This window comes from Cucumis melo, chromosome 6 (genome assembly GCF_025177605.1).
Source record: "Cucumis melo cultivar AY chromosome 6, USDA_Cmelo_AY_1.0, whole genome shotgun sequence".
Classification (NCBI taxonomy): Eukaryota; Viridiplantae; Streptophyta; class Magnoliopsida; order Cucurbitales; family Cucurbitaceae; genus Cucumis; species Cucumis melo.
In genome coordinates, this window is record NC_066862.1 from 22,716,761 (window position 1) to 22,734,510 (window position 17,750).

General features: G+C 34.0%; 1 protein-coding gene across 2 annotated transcripts; it reads left to right on the forward strand.

Moving 5' to 3' along the window:
• Positions 1-6,302: 6,302 nt before the first annotated feature.
• Positions 6,303-15,961, forward strand: LOC103491772 (ribulose-1,5 bisphosphate carboxylase/oxygenase large subunit N-methyltransferase, chloroplastic). 2 transcript variants are annotated; one of them, XM_008451853.3, is made up of 13 exons: positions 6,303-6,899; positions 7,009-7,084; positions 7,455-7,660; positions 7,764-7,850; positions 7,959-8,051; positions 13,783-13,937; positions 14,063-14,147; positions 14,222-14,308; positions 14,387-14,506; positions 14,937-15,038; positions 15,113-15,285; positions 15,378-15,476; positions 15,695-15,961. In XM_008451853.3, exons 1-11 carry the CDS (start codon positions 6,513-6,515, stop codon positions 15,278-15,280), a joined length of 1,566 nt encoding a protein of 521 aa, XP_008450075.1. In that variant the 5' UTR covers positions 6,303-6,512; the 3' UTR covers positions 15,281-15,285; positions 15,378-15,476; positions 15,695-15,961. The 2 variants fall into 2 exon arrangements, with proteins under 2 accessions (XP_008450075.1, XP_008450074.1); XM_008451852.3 differs by having other exon boundaries at positions 6,332-6,899; positions 15,372-15,476.
• Positions 15,962-17,750: the final 1,789 nt, after the last annotated feature.

The window sequence follows — 17,750 nt, forward strand, 5'->3', positions numbered from 1 at the left end:
CTGTCAAATAAAATAAAACACTTTATTTTATTAGATAAATAAAATCTTTGTACAATACCATTACAAACTACAAGACCTTAAGATTTATGACATCAACCCAAACAGTTTTCATATCCTTTTCACTAATGTTTTCATATCCTTTTCACTAATGTAAATTTTTATAAAGATATGTTCCTTAGTATTGTGATTTGATCATGGATTAAAAGTGTGTTTTGGATGTTTGAAAGTACATTTTGGATCATTTTTAACTAATCGAAATTATTTTTAATGTTTTGATATTTTCCATTTAGAAAACTTATTCTTATGTCATTTCATGAATGGCGAAACTTATTTTGTATAAGCTCATTCATATATTAATTGTAACCTATAGTTTTTATATGCATCTCATTCATATAATTAATATTTAAATCTTATTCAAATTTTAATCTCTCGTAATATTAAGTAAAAGTTAGAGTCTCATTAAAAAATAATTTTATATTATAATGTATCTATATATACATTATATTAATTGCATCATATACAATTAATTCCCTAATGTAATTTAAACAATTCTAATCATCCAGAATTAACCGATTATTATTTAACCCTTAATGAGCTAGCAAGGATCTCATAGACCTACAAATTATAAACTCTAATGACGTGAGATTAATTAATTAAGCTCTTTAATTATAGTTAGACTAGTAAATATTCATTAACTACAGGTCACTCCACCAAAGACTCGTAGTTGTACTATCCGCATTGTAAATATATTTCTATGTCTACAAATATGACTAGTCAACGGTAAGTCAGCATTTTACAATTGTTCTTAAATATAATCGAGTCTAATTATCATTTTATCCATGTAGTTACATCTAACTTTTTAAGAAGCATTGATCTCTTTAACTAATAAACAGTTTATATTCCAACTATAAACTAACGCCTCTTAGGCCAGTGAAAGGGGTGAGACTTCATTATTTAAGATCCATAATCAGTTTTTAAGGGTGCAATTTATCTAATTACCTTATAGACAGTAGTGAACAAATTATATATTGTGAAGATATACAATATATATGTTTCTAGCTCCTTGCTCAGACAAATCCCTCATATGTTAGGCTTATTGAGTTGACATTTTGGTTTCTCTCACTCATACAGATCAAAGGATTGCCCTTATAAGCATGAGTTCATAACTCTCTCAAAATTAAGGTCCAGTCACATGTGATCATCCTATGAAGTGAGAATTTCTTCAATAACGACGTTAAGAAAGAGAAATTAAACATTTAGTGGTTCGTTATTATATAAACTCTTTGTATAGGATACCCCTACTCACATGTTTCTACATGAATGAGTAAACAATCACACCATCTGAAACATTTTACAACATTTGTAACAAATACAAAGTGGGTCGCACCCATGGTCAAAATAAAACACCCAACCTTATCCACATACTTGTTGGGTTTTATGTCCTAAAACTCGTTGATAACAGATGTAAATAACTGACCATTGTCAACAAAGTGTTTTTGTTATTATTTCAATTAAAGTTATTGATTATCTAGTATTAATCTTGTCTTAATAACCCTAAATTCAATAAGCTAATATCTACTATATAATGAGTCTTGAATTGTATGTAGAGACATACAAAGATCAATGTTCAAAATATAGTCTAAAGGGTAGTCTATAGTATAAGGATAAGGTTGGATACCTTATTCTAGTAATATCATGGATACGTCCCACTTTTGTATTTGATACAAACGCAATTATCAAATGTGTTAGTAATATGGTATGCAAGTGAGAGTATTCTATATGATGAGTTTGATAAGACCAGACCACGAAATGGTAACTACTAAATATAACTCTATTGGCTACTTAGGTTTCTGTTTTAATAAGATGATTGAGATCCTAAGAGTATTATGAACTCCTGTTTATGAGGGATTATTTTTTATTTGCATGGGTGATAGTAGTCAGCTCGCCGACTCAATAAGCTTATCATTTTGAGAACAAGATCGAGTGAGAAGCTAAGAGCATTATATTACAAGATGGAATTAACTCTTTCCCATTTTAATGTAAGTAGATGAGTGTTCGCTTAAATGTTGACTTTGTAACTTGAGCAAACAGTCATACTCTCTTATTGACTCGATAGAGGTTTATGCTTAATGGTGGGACCATAAACATGTTTTTCACTAAAGAAGCATGGGTATTTAACATCTTGTTATTGGTTTAGATGTAACTCAGGGGTAAAATGGTAATTTGACTAAGCTTGTGTTAAGAACCCTCGTGAATGACTAACTTGTTGTTATTGGTTTATATCTGTGGATACACAAATATATCTATAATGAGAAGAGTGCAATTGTGAGTCTTTAGTTGAGTGTACACACATGATATAATATTGATTAATGTGGTTAATAAGTTTAGCCAATTAATCTCATATCATTGAAACTTTTGATATGTATGTTCATTAGATCTCTTTTCTAACTCGTAAAGTGTATTAATATTATTACGTTTTAAATGTAATTTGAAATGTTCAAATTTACTTAGAAAATTAATATCATTTATAGTGATACATTACAATATAAAATTTATATTTTAATTAAACTTTGTTATATAAAATCAATTTTGGATATGAGAAAATTAATTATTTGCAAGAGTTCAAATATTAATTCAAATATAAATTAGATTCATATTAAAACTATAAGTTAAAATTAATGAATGTTAGATACATATTAATACTATAGGTTATGAGAGAAATAAAATTGATTATGATTCAAATGTAGGTTAAACTAAATATTTTGTAATCAATTAATTGGAGATTTAATTAAATTAGGTGAGTTAAACTATAGGTTACATATTAGTAAAATTAATAGATTTACTGACTATCCATAGTTAGTTTCATACTCTAGATATACACTACAAAAGAGTGAGCTAGGCGTTCAAAACTAGCAATTTATTAATCCCTGTGTTCAACCCAACTTGCTAGAAGACGTCTCTCAACACATGCACTTGGGTGTAATGGAGAAATACTTGTACACAAGACTTCTCGTTATTTCTTTAAGGCACATAATTAAGCTATCATTACATTGAATATTGAATGCATGATAAAGATAGTTCAACACCAAATTGAATCGTACACTTAAAGCCATAAATAAAAACACATTCACTAAATGAGAACTTAAGCAAAATCCATGTCTCATAGAATATATACATTCCATTACCAAACAAGCTTTTGGTGTCGTTGCCAGGAAATTTAGTTTTGAATTACTTGTTTTGTTTTTTGTAGAGCTACAACCAATGATGTATGTGCACATATACGAAAGTGTGCAAACAATATAATGAGCAGAGACCCTCAAGCTAAGCTTGTATTTGACCTAAAGATTGAGCGCACCTTTAGCAGATAAACAAGGAGAATTGACAGAGGAGGTTGAGAAACCAAAATATGGCTGACAACATGAACCAAAATGTAGAATATAACAATGCTCCTTTAGTGGCCAATAGTAATAACAAAAACATTCGAAATATGGCCAATGACAACAACAACAAACTGATCCAAGCGCACCATATATTGATTGCCCATAATTGTTTTATTTGTGATTACGCATCAACAAACCTTTATAATTTTTCCCTATGGATCATGTGTCTGGTATTTGCTAGTGCACGATTTGATATGAAGTCTATCACGCTCCAAATGATATAGATTGCAAGTCAATTTGGAAGATAGTTTTAGAGAAGATCTCCATGAACACTTGAAAAGTTTCCTAAAAATATACAGTACTTTTGCTCTCTCCAACATTACTCAAGAAGAGATACGAATAACATTATTCCCCTTCACTTCAAAGGAAGAAGCTAGGAATTAGTGGACATATCCATTGAAACTAGGTGAGATCACCACCTAAGACCAAACGGAGGAGAAGTTTATGAAAAAGTACTTTCCTTCCACCGAAAATGCAAAAACAAAGAGATATAGCAAAAATTTAAACAAAGTGATTGAGAGATGCTAAGTGATGCCTGGAATAGGTTTAAATGTCTAGTCGAGAATTTTCTACGTAATGACATCCCTAACTAAGTAAAGATAGAAATATTTTACGATGGGCTTAACAAGACTTTGCAACAAGCTGTCAATGTTGCGACCATTGGTACAGGAGGGCTTTTAAAAAATAAAAAGGTATACTAAGGCAAAAGGGATTTTGAAAAGGATCTCACGAGATCAAGAAAACTCGGAAGATAATAACTTTAGCTAAAAGGCACGAAGGAGATGAAATGAATCATGACTAACTTGCTACAATCCATGATGTTGAACCAAGTTAGCATGGAGGAAGCAATTAAGTTAAGGCGATGAGTCGTATCGATGATGTTAGTTGTTTGGAATGAGGTGAAGCTCACAATTATGATAAATGCCCACAGAATTATGGTAATTTTATTACCTTGTAGTACTACCTAAGAAATGAATTTAGTATAAAAAAAAACTTTTAAGTTTTCTAGAAAAAATTAAAAAGGAATTTAGGTTTTCTAAAAAAACTTAATCTAAAAAATTTAACCCTTAACTTAATTTTTTTATTCGTCTATTTCAGTCAGACATGTTAGAGCAATTACTAGACAAACGACTTATTTAACTATCAAAATGCAAGCGTCCGAAACAATAGTCTGAAAAAAATAGATGATCCTAACTACTGCAGGTATCGTGGAGTTGTTAATCACTCGGTTGAAAAGGACTTTGTGTTGAAGAAGTTGATTATAAGGTTAGTTCGTGAAAAGAAATATTGAACTAGATGTTGATGATGTAACTCAAACAAATTACTTGATAATGGCGATAACTTCAAGTCACCATTAGTTAAGCTTAACCCCATCGCTTGGCAGCGTCTGTCGCCAACTACTCAAGAGAGTAAGTAGCAAAGACATAGCTAATGCGCACAGGAAGGAGTTTTGGAGACATCCCAGTGATTAAACCTCCATCACTTGTATACCGAAAAGAGAATAAGTGTGGTAACTTGGTGCGAGAGGTTGTCACCTTAAAAGGGAGGTAATATGAGTCTTATATATAAGCAACAACTTCTTGCTAGCTATCGCTTAATTAAGCTTTATCATTTGCATCCCGAGAGGCGAGCAAGTGTGGCATTTAAGGCACTGAGAGGTATTCACCATAATTAAAAGATAGTTAACTGATCGCTATCGAATCAAGGACTACAACACACTTAATCGCTTACAACGAGGAGACCTTCCTTTACACCTTCTTAACACAAGTTAGTTCATCCTCCATCTTTTTACCATTTTATGTTGTCTTTCACAAAATCTCTAGTGTAGATATTAGGTTTAATGCATAGATATACTTTTACTTTAACTGGATAGAGTTTGTATATCGCTTAGATGAAAAGTAAACTTTATAACTAAGGTTTGATAGAAATTCCTTTAGTTTGACTTTGGCTCATCCAAGAAACCTATCGTTTCAATTACACTTGGGCAAGCGAAAGAAAAACTTGACTCATGTTTATCATTTGTGAATCAGCAACGCATCGATAGGAAGCACTTTTTATCACATAATCTTATCCTAATCACCTACTAAGTCAACCATTCAGAACTTACATGACATAACCATGAACAAACGTCGCACACAATTCAAACATTTGATGGAGTGGTTGACTTTTTATCGCATAATAAACGTTACCATTTTACCCTTGAGCTCACAATTCATAACCACTCTTCTTTTCTTTATAATTATGTGATAAAACACTAAAACATGGTAAAACGGGCATGAAGACTTATGCAAGTTGTATTCTCTTATATTTATGAATTTACGATAGAAGCTACATGTTTTAACACTTTTATCCTGCGTTTTGGCTCTATTATTCTACCTAAACAACCATAATAACTTGTATTTCTACAAGTTACTAGCCTTCAAAAGGCTAAGTCTGTCCACAACAAAGAACGATCAACCTTCAATAGTTTCTTTTTTTATCGTCTCAAAATGACAAGCGACCAACATGAAAGAAAGAGGAAAATCTTGAAGGCAAAACCATTTCATATAGAAAACAAACCCGTAAAGATTCACAGTCGTATTCTTTACTTTTTTATATAACGAACAATTTTATAGAAAATTAGTCGAAATAGTCTTTTTTTTTTCTTTTCTTCAACCCTTGAAATTTGAATAAAAAAAATAAACTCTTTCTATCTTATACCTAAACTATGTTTTTTTTTTTTTTTTTTTAATGAAATAGCCAACGAGATTGCACGTAATGTCAAGGGAAACAAAAGAAAAGAAAAAGGGAAAAAAAATTAATTTGGCAATGTGTTTAATTTGGGCAGTGTGACCAACTGTCTCTTTCCCTCCAACTCTTGTGCAGCTCTTTCATTATCCCAACATTTGGACACAATTTCAAATCCGAATCCAAAAATCACATTACAAATTTGAGATTGAGAGATTACGGCCAAACAAATATCTACCCATCAATTCTTCTTCTTCACTCAGTTTCAACCTTCCACTCTGTACATTCATCCACCTCAAACCCTAAATTTCCGCTTAATCTCAACCTTCTATGTAGTATACTCCCATGGAACTTTCTCGTCCTTTACTCCACACTTTTCTTCCTTCCCCCTCACCCTCCTACTTTTCTTCTTCCTCCCACCGGCCCCTTCTTCTCCTTTCCAAAGTTTACGTTTCTTCTCCCAGAATTTCCCATTTTTCGAGTTCTTTTAGCCCAATTCATCGCCGAAATGTTTGTTCTGCTTCAAGCTCCGAAACCCTTGTTGCCGGCTCGCTTAAGGAAAATGGTAAGACCGGAGAAGCCGCTAAGAAGAAAGATGACGAGTTTGGAGATTTGAAGGCTTGGATGCACGATAATGGGCTTCCTTCTTGCAAGGTCATTCTTCAGGAAAAGCCTTCGCATGATAAGAATCATAGGCCTATACATTACGTGGCTGCCAGTGAAGATCTTGAGGTGAATTTCTGTTGATTTTTTGTGGGTTTTTCCTTTTCCTTTTCTTTTTAATTTTCAATTCAATTAAATGGATTCATGGTGGAGCTTTTTTGGGGTTGTTATATTTCAGGTGGGTGATGTTGCATTTTCGGTTCCGAATTCTTTGGTCGTCACGCTTGAGAGAGTTCTAGGAAATGAGACCGTCGGTATGATTTCTTCTGTCATAAAAAACATTTTCGTGATGCTGCTACTTAGTTCTTCAGATTACTGAGGAAGTTTAATAGTGGCTACTGGAGACTAGCAAGTGAAATAAATTCTGTTTTTCTGATCGTGGTTCGTTTGTAGCTTGGAAGTGGAATGTTTATAGTCTTCATGTGGGTTCAACCATGCTATTTTTTTACTGTGTATCAAACATTTTTGCTCTCATTTTAAGACTGTTTCATGTTGCTTTATTGGCCTCAAATTATTAGTGTTGCATTTGCCAGTCAACCCCATAATAAACTAAATTTTACAGTGAATTTGGAAGCTGGAAGGCAATCTTGATTTAATAACTTTGGCTGTTTGAATTTCTTGCAGCCGAATTGTTAACTACCAATAAGTTGTCAGAGTTGGCGTGCTTAGCCTTGTATTTGATGTATGAGAAGAAACAAGGAAAGAAGTCTTTCTGGTATCCTTACATTAGAGAGCTTGATCGTCAACGTGGGAGGGGCCAGCTAGCTGTAGAGTCACCTCTTCTTTGGTCAGAAGATGAACTTGATTACCTCTCAGGCAGTCCAACAAAGGTACCAAAACAAAATTGATAAGAAAATTATTGTATGCCTAATTCACCATTGCTCATTCTGAGTTGGAAAATTCCTGCCTGATATTTGTACTTGGATGGATCAGAAAGAAGTTCTTGAAAGGGCTGAAGGAATCAAGAAGGAGTATAATGAACTCGATACTGTATGGTTTATGGCTGGCTCTCTGTTTCAGGTAATGCCCTTATGAAATTTGTTGAACTATTCGATGGAGGAAAAATAGCAGCTTTTGTTGAGTATAGCAGATGATCATTAAAGCTAATTTTTATTGGGAAATTTGCAGCAATACCCGTATGATATTCCAACTGAAGCATTTTCCTTTGAGATTTTCAAACAAGCCTTTGTTGCAGTTCAGTCATGTGTGGTGCATTTGCAGGTAATTGAAACCTTTTTAGTTTCACCATCCCTCTTCGTGTTCTTCTTCTTCCCTCAATAATTTATTTTTGAAAACTGGTTACGATTATTAAATTGTTTCCAGTGGGAAATTGGGAATGCATCTGTTTTAGACTTGATTTTTATGATTTGTATACGATCTAGATTTCTTAACTATCATTACAACTACTGCAGTCTGTGAAATTATGGGCTTAAGCAACCAGCACATACGCCTCCATGATTCTCACAATTTAAAGCCCATTTTTACCTTCATGTTTGATTAGATTAAGTGTTTCTATGAGACAAAGATTCATGCACAGAATAATATTTTATTTGTTAACGGTCTATAGAGTTGCGTGATATACTCAAATTACTAACTCTATCGGAAACATTCTAAAATGACCGTGGACAAGAATTTATTGCTTTCTCTTTTTAAGATGTCTGTTCTTGATTCAATTTGCTTTGGTAAAATGTTCTTGTGTCTATGGCAAGGATAGTAGGGTGGCTGCCAAGGAATGTAATTTTCTGTGCATTTCACAAATAAAAGAACAACCCTTTATAAATAAGGAAAAATAATTTTGGCAAATATACTACAACCAATGCAATAAATTATAATACAAAAAAGGGAATAATCAACAATCCCCCTCAAGCTGGTTTGAAGGTATGAATCATTGCCAGCCTGTCAATCAATTTATTGAATTGCCACTTTGGAAGGCCTTTAGTTAACACATCTGCAATTTGTTCTGTTGTCGGAAGATAGGGTATGCATGTTACTCCCGCATCGATCTTTTCCTTTATAAAGTGTTTATGAACTTCGATATGATTCGTCCTATCATGAAGGATTGGATTGTGGGCAATGGAAATTGCTGCCTTGTTATCACAGTAAACGCGCATGGGCATCATCTAAGTGAATCTTAATTCTTCCAACAGTCTTCTTATCCCTATACTCTCACAAATACCATGGGCTAAAGCTCTAAATTTTGCTTTTGCATTACTTCTTATAACCACACTCTATTTTTTACTTTGCCAAGTAACAATATTTCCTCCAACAAAGGAGCGATAACCAAACCTGGATCTTCTATCAGTTGTGCTACTTGCCCAATCAACATCATTGTAAACTTCAACATTGAGATGATCATGCCTTTTAAACAATATGTCTTTTCATGTAGTAACTTTCAAATAACTGGATTCTATAAACTGCATCAAAGTTAGTTGGCCCAAGAGTATACTTGAACTAACATACCATACTAACTGCAAAAGTGATGGTAGGACCTCTGTGAGAAAGATATATGAGTTTCCCCACAAGTCTCTGGTACTTTTCTCTTTCCTTTATCTCATTTTTTGTTGCAGCTTCCAATTTCATATTTTGCTCAATGAGAGTTTTTGCTACCTTGCAACCAAGTAAACTTGTCTCTTGTAACAGTTTAAGAATATACTTCCTTTGGTTGACAAGAACGCCGCTTTTGGACTTGGAAAATTCCATGTCTAAGAAGTACTTAAGGTTTCTAGGTCTTTGATTTGGAAATCATCAACTAACTTTTTCTTCACAAAAGTCGATCTTGTCTCATCATTGTACGTAAGAATGATATCATCAACATAAACTATTAAAACCATAACCTTGTCATTTCTTGTATGTTTATAAAACATTGTAAGGCTTGACTTTGGTTGCATTCGTAGCTCATGACTGTTTTTCAAAGCGTTTAAACCAAGCTCTAGGAGACTTTTTGAGATCGTACAATGGTCTCTTTAACTTGCACACTTTGTTAATCTCGAGATCTACCTCAAAATTGGGTGACAAATCCATAAATACCTCTTCTACAAGTTCCCCATTGAAAAAGACATTTTTAACATCCTATTGATGAAGAGGCCAATCAATGTCAACGGTAGTAGACAACAAAATTCTGATAGATTGATTTTAGCAATTGGAGCAAATGTTTCTTGAAAATCAACTCCATAGGTCTTAGTAAACCTCTTAGCAACCAATCTAGTCTTGTACCTTTCAACACTACCATCAACTTTACATTTCACCTTGAACACCCACATCCAATTGTTTTCTTATATTTTGGTAGTTCAGCTATGTCCTACGTGCAATTTTGTTTCAAAGCATTTATTTGTTCCATCACTGCTAATTTCCAATTTAAATCATTCAAGGCCTTTTGTGTATTCCTTGGAACAAACAGGTTGATTATTTTGAGTGTGAAGACTTTATGACTATAAGACAATCTATGATAAGAAAGATAGCTCGCAATTGGATATTTGACACAATTACGGGTACCTTTCCTATGGGTAACTAAAATATCAAGATCAGAGACATCAGGTAAGGAATTATGAGAAGAACAGGGAGAATTAGAAGAAGTTGAAGGAGAATGTATGTTACATGGATCTTCATAATCATTTATCGAGGTATTAGGTTGGTTTTGTGATAGATCAACTATCTGCTCCCGATTCCTTTGAGTCAAGTTTCTTCTGGTGTAAATTCGTATTTCAGGTTTCTAGCTTGTCAAGTCAATCTGTAGCGTTTCTCCCCCTGAAGAAGAACTCTCCACACTTGGCATCAAAGAATTAGAATTCATAATTTCAAAATCAATGGTGTTGGGATATGTGAAGTTTCTAAAAAAATTATCTTCAAGGTTAGATGTCTTCCTCTTGAGAGAATTTTGGCTAAAAAAGGTTGATTTTTCAAAAAAGACACATTCATACTCTCAAAATACTTTTTGGCTGAAGAGTCAAAACATTTGTAAGCCTTTTTATGGGAGAAATAGCCTACAAAAATGCATTTAATAGCTCGAGGGTAAAGTTTAGTGTGCCTAGGGCCAGCATGATGGACACAAGCAGGGCAACCAAATAATTTGATTGGTAAGTCAGGGAAGAACCAAACAGAAGGAAATTTTTTCTTTAAGTGATTCAAAGGGGGTTTTAAAATTCAAAACCTTAGTTGGCATTCGATTGATTAGGTTTGCAGCTGTAAGAACTACGTCACCTCACAAATATTTTGGGACATTCATAGAAAACACAAGGGGACGACCAACTTCAAGTAAATGTCTATTCTTTTGCTTAGAAATTCCATTTTGCTGAGGAGCATCATGACATGTGGCTTGATGAAAAATGTCCTTTTCATGTAAGAAACTGGTTACATGTTTGTTGAAATATTCATTACCATTATCAAAGTGAAAGATGCGGATTTTAGTTTGGAGCTGAGTCCCCATCATATTGTAAAACCTAACAAAAACCTCTTTTACCTTTGACTTGTTAGTTAACAAATAAAGTCACGTTAAACGAGTATGATCATCTATAAATGTAACTAACCAATGTTTTCCACTACGAGTTAAAACTTTAGACGGGCCTAAACATCAATGTGAACTAAGGAAAAAGGTGAAGAAGCCTTGTCAGGTTTGTTCCAAGCAATGCACAAGTAAGTAGATCGATGATGTTTGGCAAAATTGCAACTTTCACATTGAAAGAAGGAAAATCAAGACCTTTAAATAAATCTGGAAACAAATACTTAAGTAAAAGGAATTAGGATGCCTAATCTACGATGCCAAATCATTATTGTTTCTTTAACATAAGGAGAACAAACACTATTCAAGCCCTGAACTTGTTTATGACTAGTTGGAACTTCATCAAAGTAGTAGAGATCACCAATCATCCAATCGTCTCCTCGGAGTCCTAATCTTGAAAGGTACAATGAGTGTCAAAGAAGAAAACACGACAGTTAGGATTCTTAGAGATTTTACTAATAGATAACTTAATTGCAAGCTAATTTTGAAACAGGAAGAATAGAGTGCATCATTAAGTTTTGTAGTTAGAGGAATAGTTTCGTTGCCTACAATAGGGGTGAAACTACCATCGGCGATTTAAAATTTTTCATTACAATATATAGGAGAGTAGGATGCAAATAAGCAAGAGGAACTAGTCAGATGATTAGAGGCTTCATAATCTATAGTTCATGGAGATGAGTTTATACAAGAGAGGGCTTGAGGAAAAGCACTTGATTGTGCCAAGGAAACTCTAGGATTACCAGATGAGGAAGTAGTCTTTAGGAGTTTCAAGATTTTATCCATTTGCTCCTTGCTAAATAGGGTGGAATCACCAACATTTGCATTCGAGGTGTGTAGGTGGGAATTTCTCCCCCTTTGCTTAAAACTTTTCCAATTCGCAAGTTTTCCATGAAGCTTCCAACATGTTTCACGTGTATGATGGGGTTTATTGCAATGGTCACACCAAACTCGAGGATTTTCATGTGTCGTGCTGGAGTGATCAAAGGCCTTCATGGCTGTTTGTGTGCAAAACTTTCTACAAAATCAATAGGCTCTTTTTCAATCATAACACTCCTTCAGCTTTCTTCCCAGCGAACGTTAGAAAAGAATGTCATTTATAGATGGAAGAGTGGTTTACCCAAGTATTCGACCTCTAATCTCATCAAATTCAACATTGAGGCCAGCAAGGAACTTGTATATACAACCATCTTTTACGGTTCTCCTGTAATGCTTTTGATCATCGGTAGACTTACACTCGTATGAATCAAAGAGATCCAGGTCTAGTAAAATCTTTTTTAGGAGTGAAAGTATGTGTCATTGAGTTACCTCCTTGGCGTATATCACCTAATTTGAGAGTCAACTGAAATATGTGTGATTGATTGCCTAAATCAGGGTACAATTGTGTCAAATTGTCCCACAATTCCTGGTTGTAGAGTAGCACATGTAATTACAGCTGATGTCTTCAACCATATAGTTTACAAGCCAAGTTAAGACCATGGAGTTTTCAGCATCCCATGCAGCAAACAAAGGGTCAGCTGGTTTTGGGGCAGTTTTCTCTCTGACAATGTAGCTAATTTTCCATTGTCCACAAATATACAGTCTTAACATTTTGTGACCAGCGAAGAAAATTGTCTCCATTAAGTTGGATCGTGGTGAATTGGATAGTGGCGCAATTGGAATGGATATGATTGTCGCCTTTAGCCATTGTTAACTTAGTATCCAACATGGTATGAGCAATAAAGATAAAAAAATGGGGAGAACATATCTGAAAACACCAACCAAAATCGTCAACGGCAATGGACGACACAGAAAAGGGTGACCGACGAGGACCACGACAAATGACGACAAAGAAAAAAGAACACGAACTTACAGCAAGAAAACACTGCTGCCAGCGGCATCCAACGAGTGGTGGTCAGCGGCGGAGATTGGTTGGAGTATCTCAACTGGCGGGAACAATCCTCGAGGCGATGGAGCATGTGGGCGGCGGCGGGGGCCTGTAAGAGTTTTAAGGTTCTTTTGGTTTTAAAAAAATTATGGTTTTTTAGGGTTTCAAGAACCTTCGCCAATAACATGCCAAAGAATTTAATTTTCTGTGTATTTCACAAAGAGAGAAGGGTTCTCTTAAATAGAACAACCCATTACAAATAAGGAAAAAATGATTTTGGCAAATATAATAGAACCAATACAAAAAAGGAAATAATCAACAGTAGCTATATCACTATTTCATAAGCGGTATCTGGTGCATGGCTTCTTGCCAATATTGTATCTAACTTCTATTTCTATTTGTTTTCCATTGTTACAAGTGTTCCTTGCTTATAAGTTAAAACTAAATTTAGAAGTCTTTCTTATTATACATTTTAAAAGTATGCTGTTCCAGATACCAAAGTTCACTTAGTTTCTTAAGAAAGCATTATGTTAAGCTTTTCTCTGTTCTCAAGAAGTTTTCAAATTGATTATCTAAAGGCTTTTTGAATGCAGAAAGTAAGTTTGGCTCGGAGATTTGCTTTGGTTCCTCTTGGCCCTCCGCTGTTGGCTTATAGAAGCAATTGCAAGGCAATGTTAACGGCTGTTGATGGTGCTGTGGAGCTAGTGGTTGATCGTCCATACAAGGGTGGGGAATCAATAGCTGTTTGGTAAGTTTGTTACATGATTGAAACTGTGCAATTGTCTGCATGATCGGTTAACTGTTAATGTTTGTGCACCCTATTTTTAATTGATTTTGCACGATTTTCGTTCTTGTTCAAATTCTTGAGGACAGGTGTGGGCCACAGCCTAATTCGAAATTACTCCTGAATTATGGATTTGTTGATGAAGACAATCGCTATGATCGCTTAGTAGTTGAGGTAAAGCTTTGTGTTTGTTTGTGAGTGATCTTTTGGAGGAAGGTCTTCTAATGTTCTTGTCCTTTGTGTTTCAGGCAGCTTTGAACACTGAAGATCCTCAATATCAGGATAAAAGAATGGTTGCTCAAAGAAATGGCAGATTATCAATACAAGCATTTAATGTATGAATTCAAAATACTATCAGAACTGTGAAGGTTTTAAGTTATACTTGGTTTCATGTAATTTTATTTCTGACTCAGGTTTATGCCGGAAAGGAGAAAGAAGCTGTCCTAGACATGCTTCCTTATCTTCGACTTGGCTATGTTACTCATCCTTCAGAAATGCAGTCTGTTATTTCTTCTCAAGGTCCAGTCTGTCCAGTAAGTTTTTCTTGTCCCCACTACTTCTGTTTGCTTGTTTGAGGATTGGATCTTTAGTAGAAGAACCTATAAGTTGAAAACTCTATAATTAGGGGATGTGTTATAACTGTTTGATAATACAATATTTAGTTGTTTCTTTTGGGTAGAAACTGTGCTTCCAGTAAGAAAAATGAAAAAAGAAAACACTCACACACACACACACACAAGGACATAAGAAAAGAAGTCTAAACAAAAAGAAACCAAAACTAATAACAGAAAAGGATTCCAATAATGATGCCTAGATTCAGATGCTTGTGCACATCAATTATATGATATGTTGATCACCAATCCAATCTCTGCATTTTTCTTTTTTGCACAGTTTTTATAAAAGCACTTTTAAACTAGTAAACAGATCTTGGAAATCCACCTATGATAAAACGTTTCTTCGTAGGTGAGCCCCTGCATGGAAAGAGCAATGTTGGATCAAGTTGCTGACTATTTCAAGAGACGACTGGCTGGCTACCCAACTACCTTGAGTGAAGACGAATTTCTGGTAAGGTCTTTGGTGCTTTTTTTCTTTTCTCTACCTATAATTCTTCACTTTTGCTTACCCATCTATTTGATCAGCTGGCTGATGGTAATTTGAACCCAAAAAAGAGAGTCGCTACCCAGCTTGTTAGATTAGAAAAGAAAATACTTCATTCATGCTTGGAAGTGACAATTGATTTCATAAATCAGTTACCGGATCACACTGTATCTCCCTGCCCTGCTCCCTATGCCCCCTTATTGAGATAAGTGAGGTAGTCACATACCACTTGTGTTTGTTACGGAATTTCATATTATTATCATTGTACTAGTTTCATCATCTCTTTCCTTTCACTTGTAGCTGTAGATGTTCTTCCAGCAGCGGTCGTATGTCTGTTTTATGACATCTATTTTATGATATCGCAATTCCAAGCAAAATCCTCCATCCCATGATGAAGCTTAAAAGGTCAGTTTGATGAAAATTCATAGGACTAGCTTCAAGGTATCTCTATTTATCCCTATTCCTCATCACTAGAGCACCTGCTGTTGGTCGAACAATTTTATTTTTACAAACATCAGTTCTGCTCACCATGTACTCGTAACTCAACGTGCATGATTAGCATAACCGTTGATTGGTTTGAGCTGGAGATTTCTGAAAATCCTGCTTATGCTGCTATGTGGCAGGTAAATCTAAATAAGCTGCCCACTACATAGGATGGCTGATGTTTCAGGGTGGTCAGGTATTGAAGATAATGACGACAATAATGATTATAAGTTGAAAATGTTTGGAGGCCAAGGATTTGAAGTTACCGAGTAAAGCCATATTCCTTCTCTCCTTTAACATTCGTGGGTTTTCTTACAGTCTCTAATACTCACTTTGTCCATTGCTTCCTGTAAATAACCAGAACTACTCCATTCTTCTCTCAATGGATCCCCTTCCTTTTCTAGATATCTTCTTTTCCATATTAGCAGTTCTCAGACTCAACAATCATAACTAACAATAGTGGAGATAAATTTTTTGTTTTTTTCAATTGACATGCACTCATTCTTTGAGTTTAGAAGTTCAACCCCAATTCCGCATCTTATTTGCACAATCTCACGTCTTCACGATTGTACCATTTTTTTCCCTTCCTTTTTGATGTTAAGGGTTAAAATAAGAGGACCATTTTTTTTTTAGGAAAGCCAAACGTTTAATGTTTTGCTTCGATTTTCTAATTTAATTAGAAAAATAATAATGATAGCTTAGAATACTATTTTGGCTTATGCAATTGAGGGCTTTCAAATGTCCAAATTTCCACGCATTTTTAATAAATCTTTAATTATTCTTTCATAGTTAAAGGAGTGTTGATGGTGAAGGTACAAGTTGCTGTGAGTTGGGATGCCCATATTTTGGGGGCTCAATTTGGTATGTCATGATATTTTATACAAATGTTCACCAACTTAGTCTCGACGTACATCACCATTGATGTCCTTGTTGCCACAATAGTCATCACCTCTAGCGACTTCTGGCAGTGACCAAGTTTGGCCACCTTCAATCACCAACTCGGTCAAATATTGTTTCAAGTTATTAGTTCATAAAATAGTTGGTCTTTACAATAATTCGACATTAATAAAAACATTTCTACCATATAATAAATCAAACTTGGGAAGTTACCAAACATAGACCAATTTTGAGGAGTTGTAGGTTTTTAGGATTGCTTTTTAAGGAGTTTTAGGACAAATAAGGTATGAAAAGTTCAAAAATGTTCTTACATAAAATTTTCTTTTTTTTCATTCTTTTTCTCCTTCGGAGAGAAAAAAAAAAAAAAAGCTTTCTTTCCCACCTTCTCTCTCATATTTCTCTAATTTCTATCTAACTTATTTCTCTCAAGCTCCCTTGCTCTTTTGGAATGTATTTATGTTTTTTTTTTCTATTGATAGTCTTTAACGTTCTCTGGGTAAAACATTTAAACCTTAAATGTGTAACCCAAAATCAATTTTATAGTTGTTCTATGTTATTTAGGATTGTTTAATACATATTTACCAAGTTTTTATTATTTTTTCATCTTGCGAACATTTCACAATTTTCAAACTTCAAATGTCCAATCTCGAATCATTCATATACTTGTTTTATGTAATTTAGGATGTTTCTACACATATTTGAACAACTCGCACACATTTCGCAATGTTCAAACTTGGAATTTCTAACTTCAAATCAATTATATACTTTGAAGTTGCTAAAACATGTTAAAAAAAATATATAAGTTACCTTTAAATCACCCAAAATAGATATAAAAGTTGATTTGGGATTGAAATTTTAATTTTATAAAATCACCCTAAATCACCTAAAACAAGTATATAATTGATTTGGAGTTTGATATTTCAAATTTGGACAATGCGAGTTATTTGCTAGTTTAAAAATAGTAGCTACAAAACTTCATCATGTTAGATTTTATGTCATAAAATTTATAGTTTGTAATTTAAAATCATATTCTATTAAAAAAAGAGAAACTTACGTAAATGTAACAAAATACCAAACTATTTATGGCCCGCCCGTATAACAAAGTCCATAAAATTAGTCATTTTTTAAATATTTCAGGTTTGTCTTTCCATCTTTCTTTTGCGATTCGTCTTTCCCATGTGATTTCGTCTTTCATTTTTCCTATTTTTTTTTCAGCAATTTCTTTCCATCATCTTTCTTATTTTTTAATTTTTTTTATTTATGTCGTTTAATCTTTTCATCGTCTTTCTTCTTTTCCTC

Coding starts and splice junctions, on each gene's coding strand:
- LOC103491772 (XM_008451853.3), top strand. CDS start 6,513: ATGGAACTTTCTCGTCCTTTACTCCACACTTTTCTTCCTTCCCCCTCA. Junction 14,148..14,221: donor ATGATCGCTTAGTAGTTGAG/GTAAAGCTTTGT, acceptor TTTGTGTTTCAG/GCAGCTTTGAACACTGAAGA. Junction 14,507..14,936: donor CTCAAGGTCCAGTCTGTCCA/GTAAGTTTTTCT, acceptor GTTTCTTCGTAG/GTGAGCCCCTGCATGGAAAG.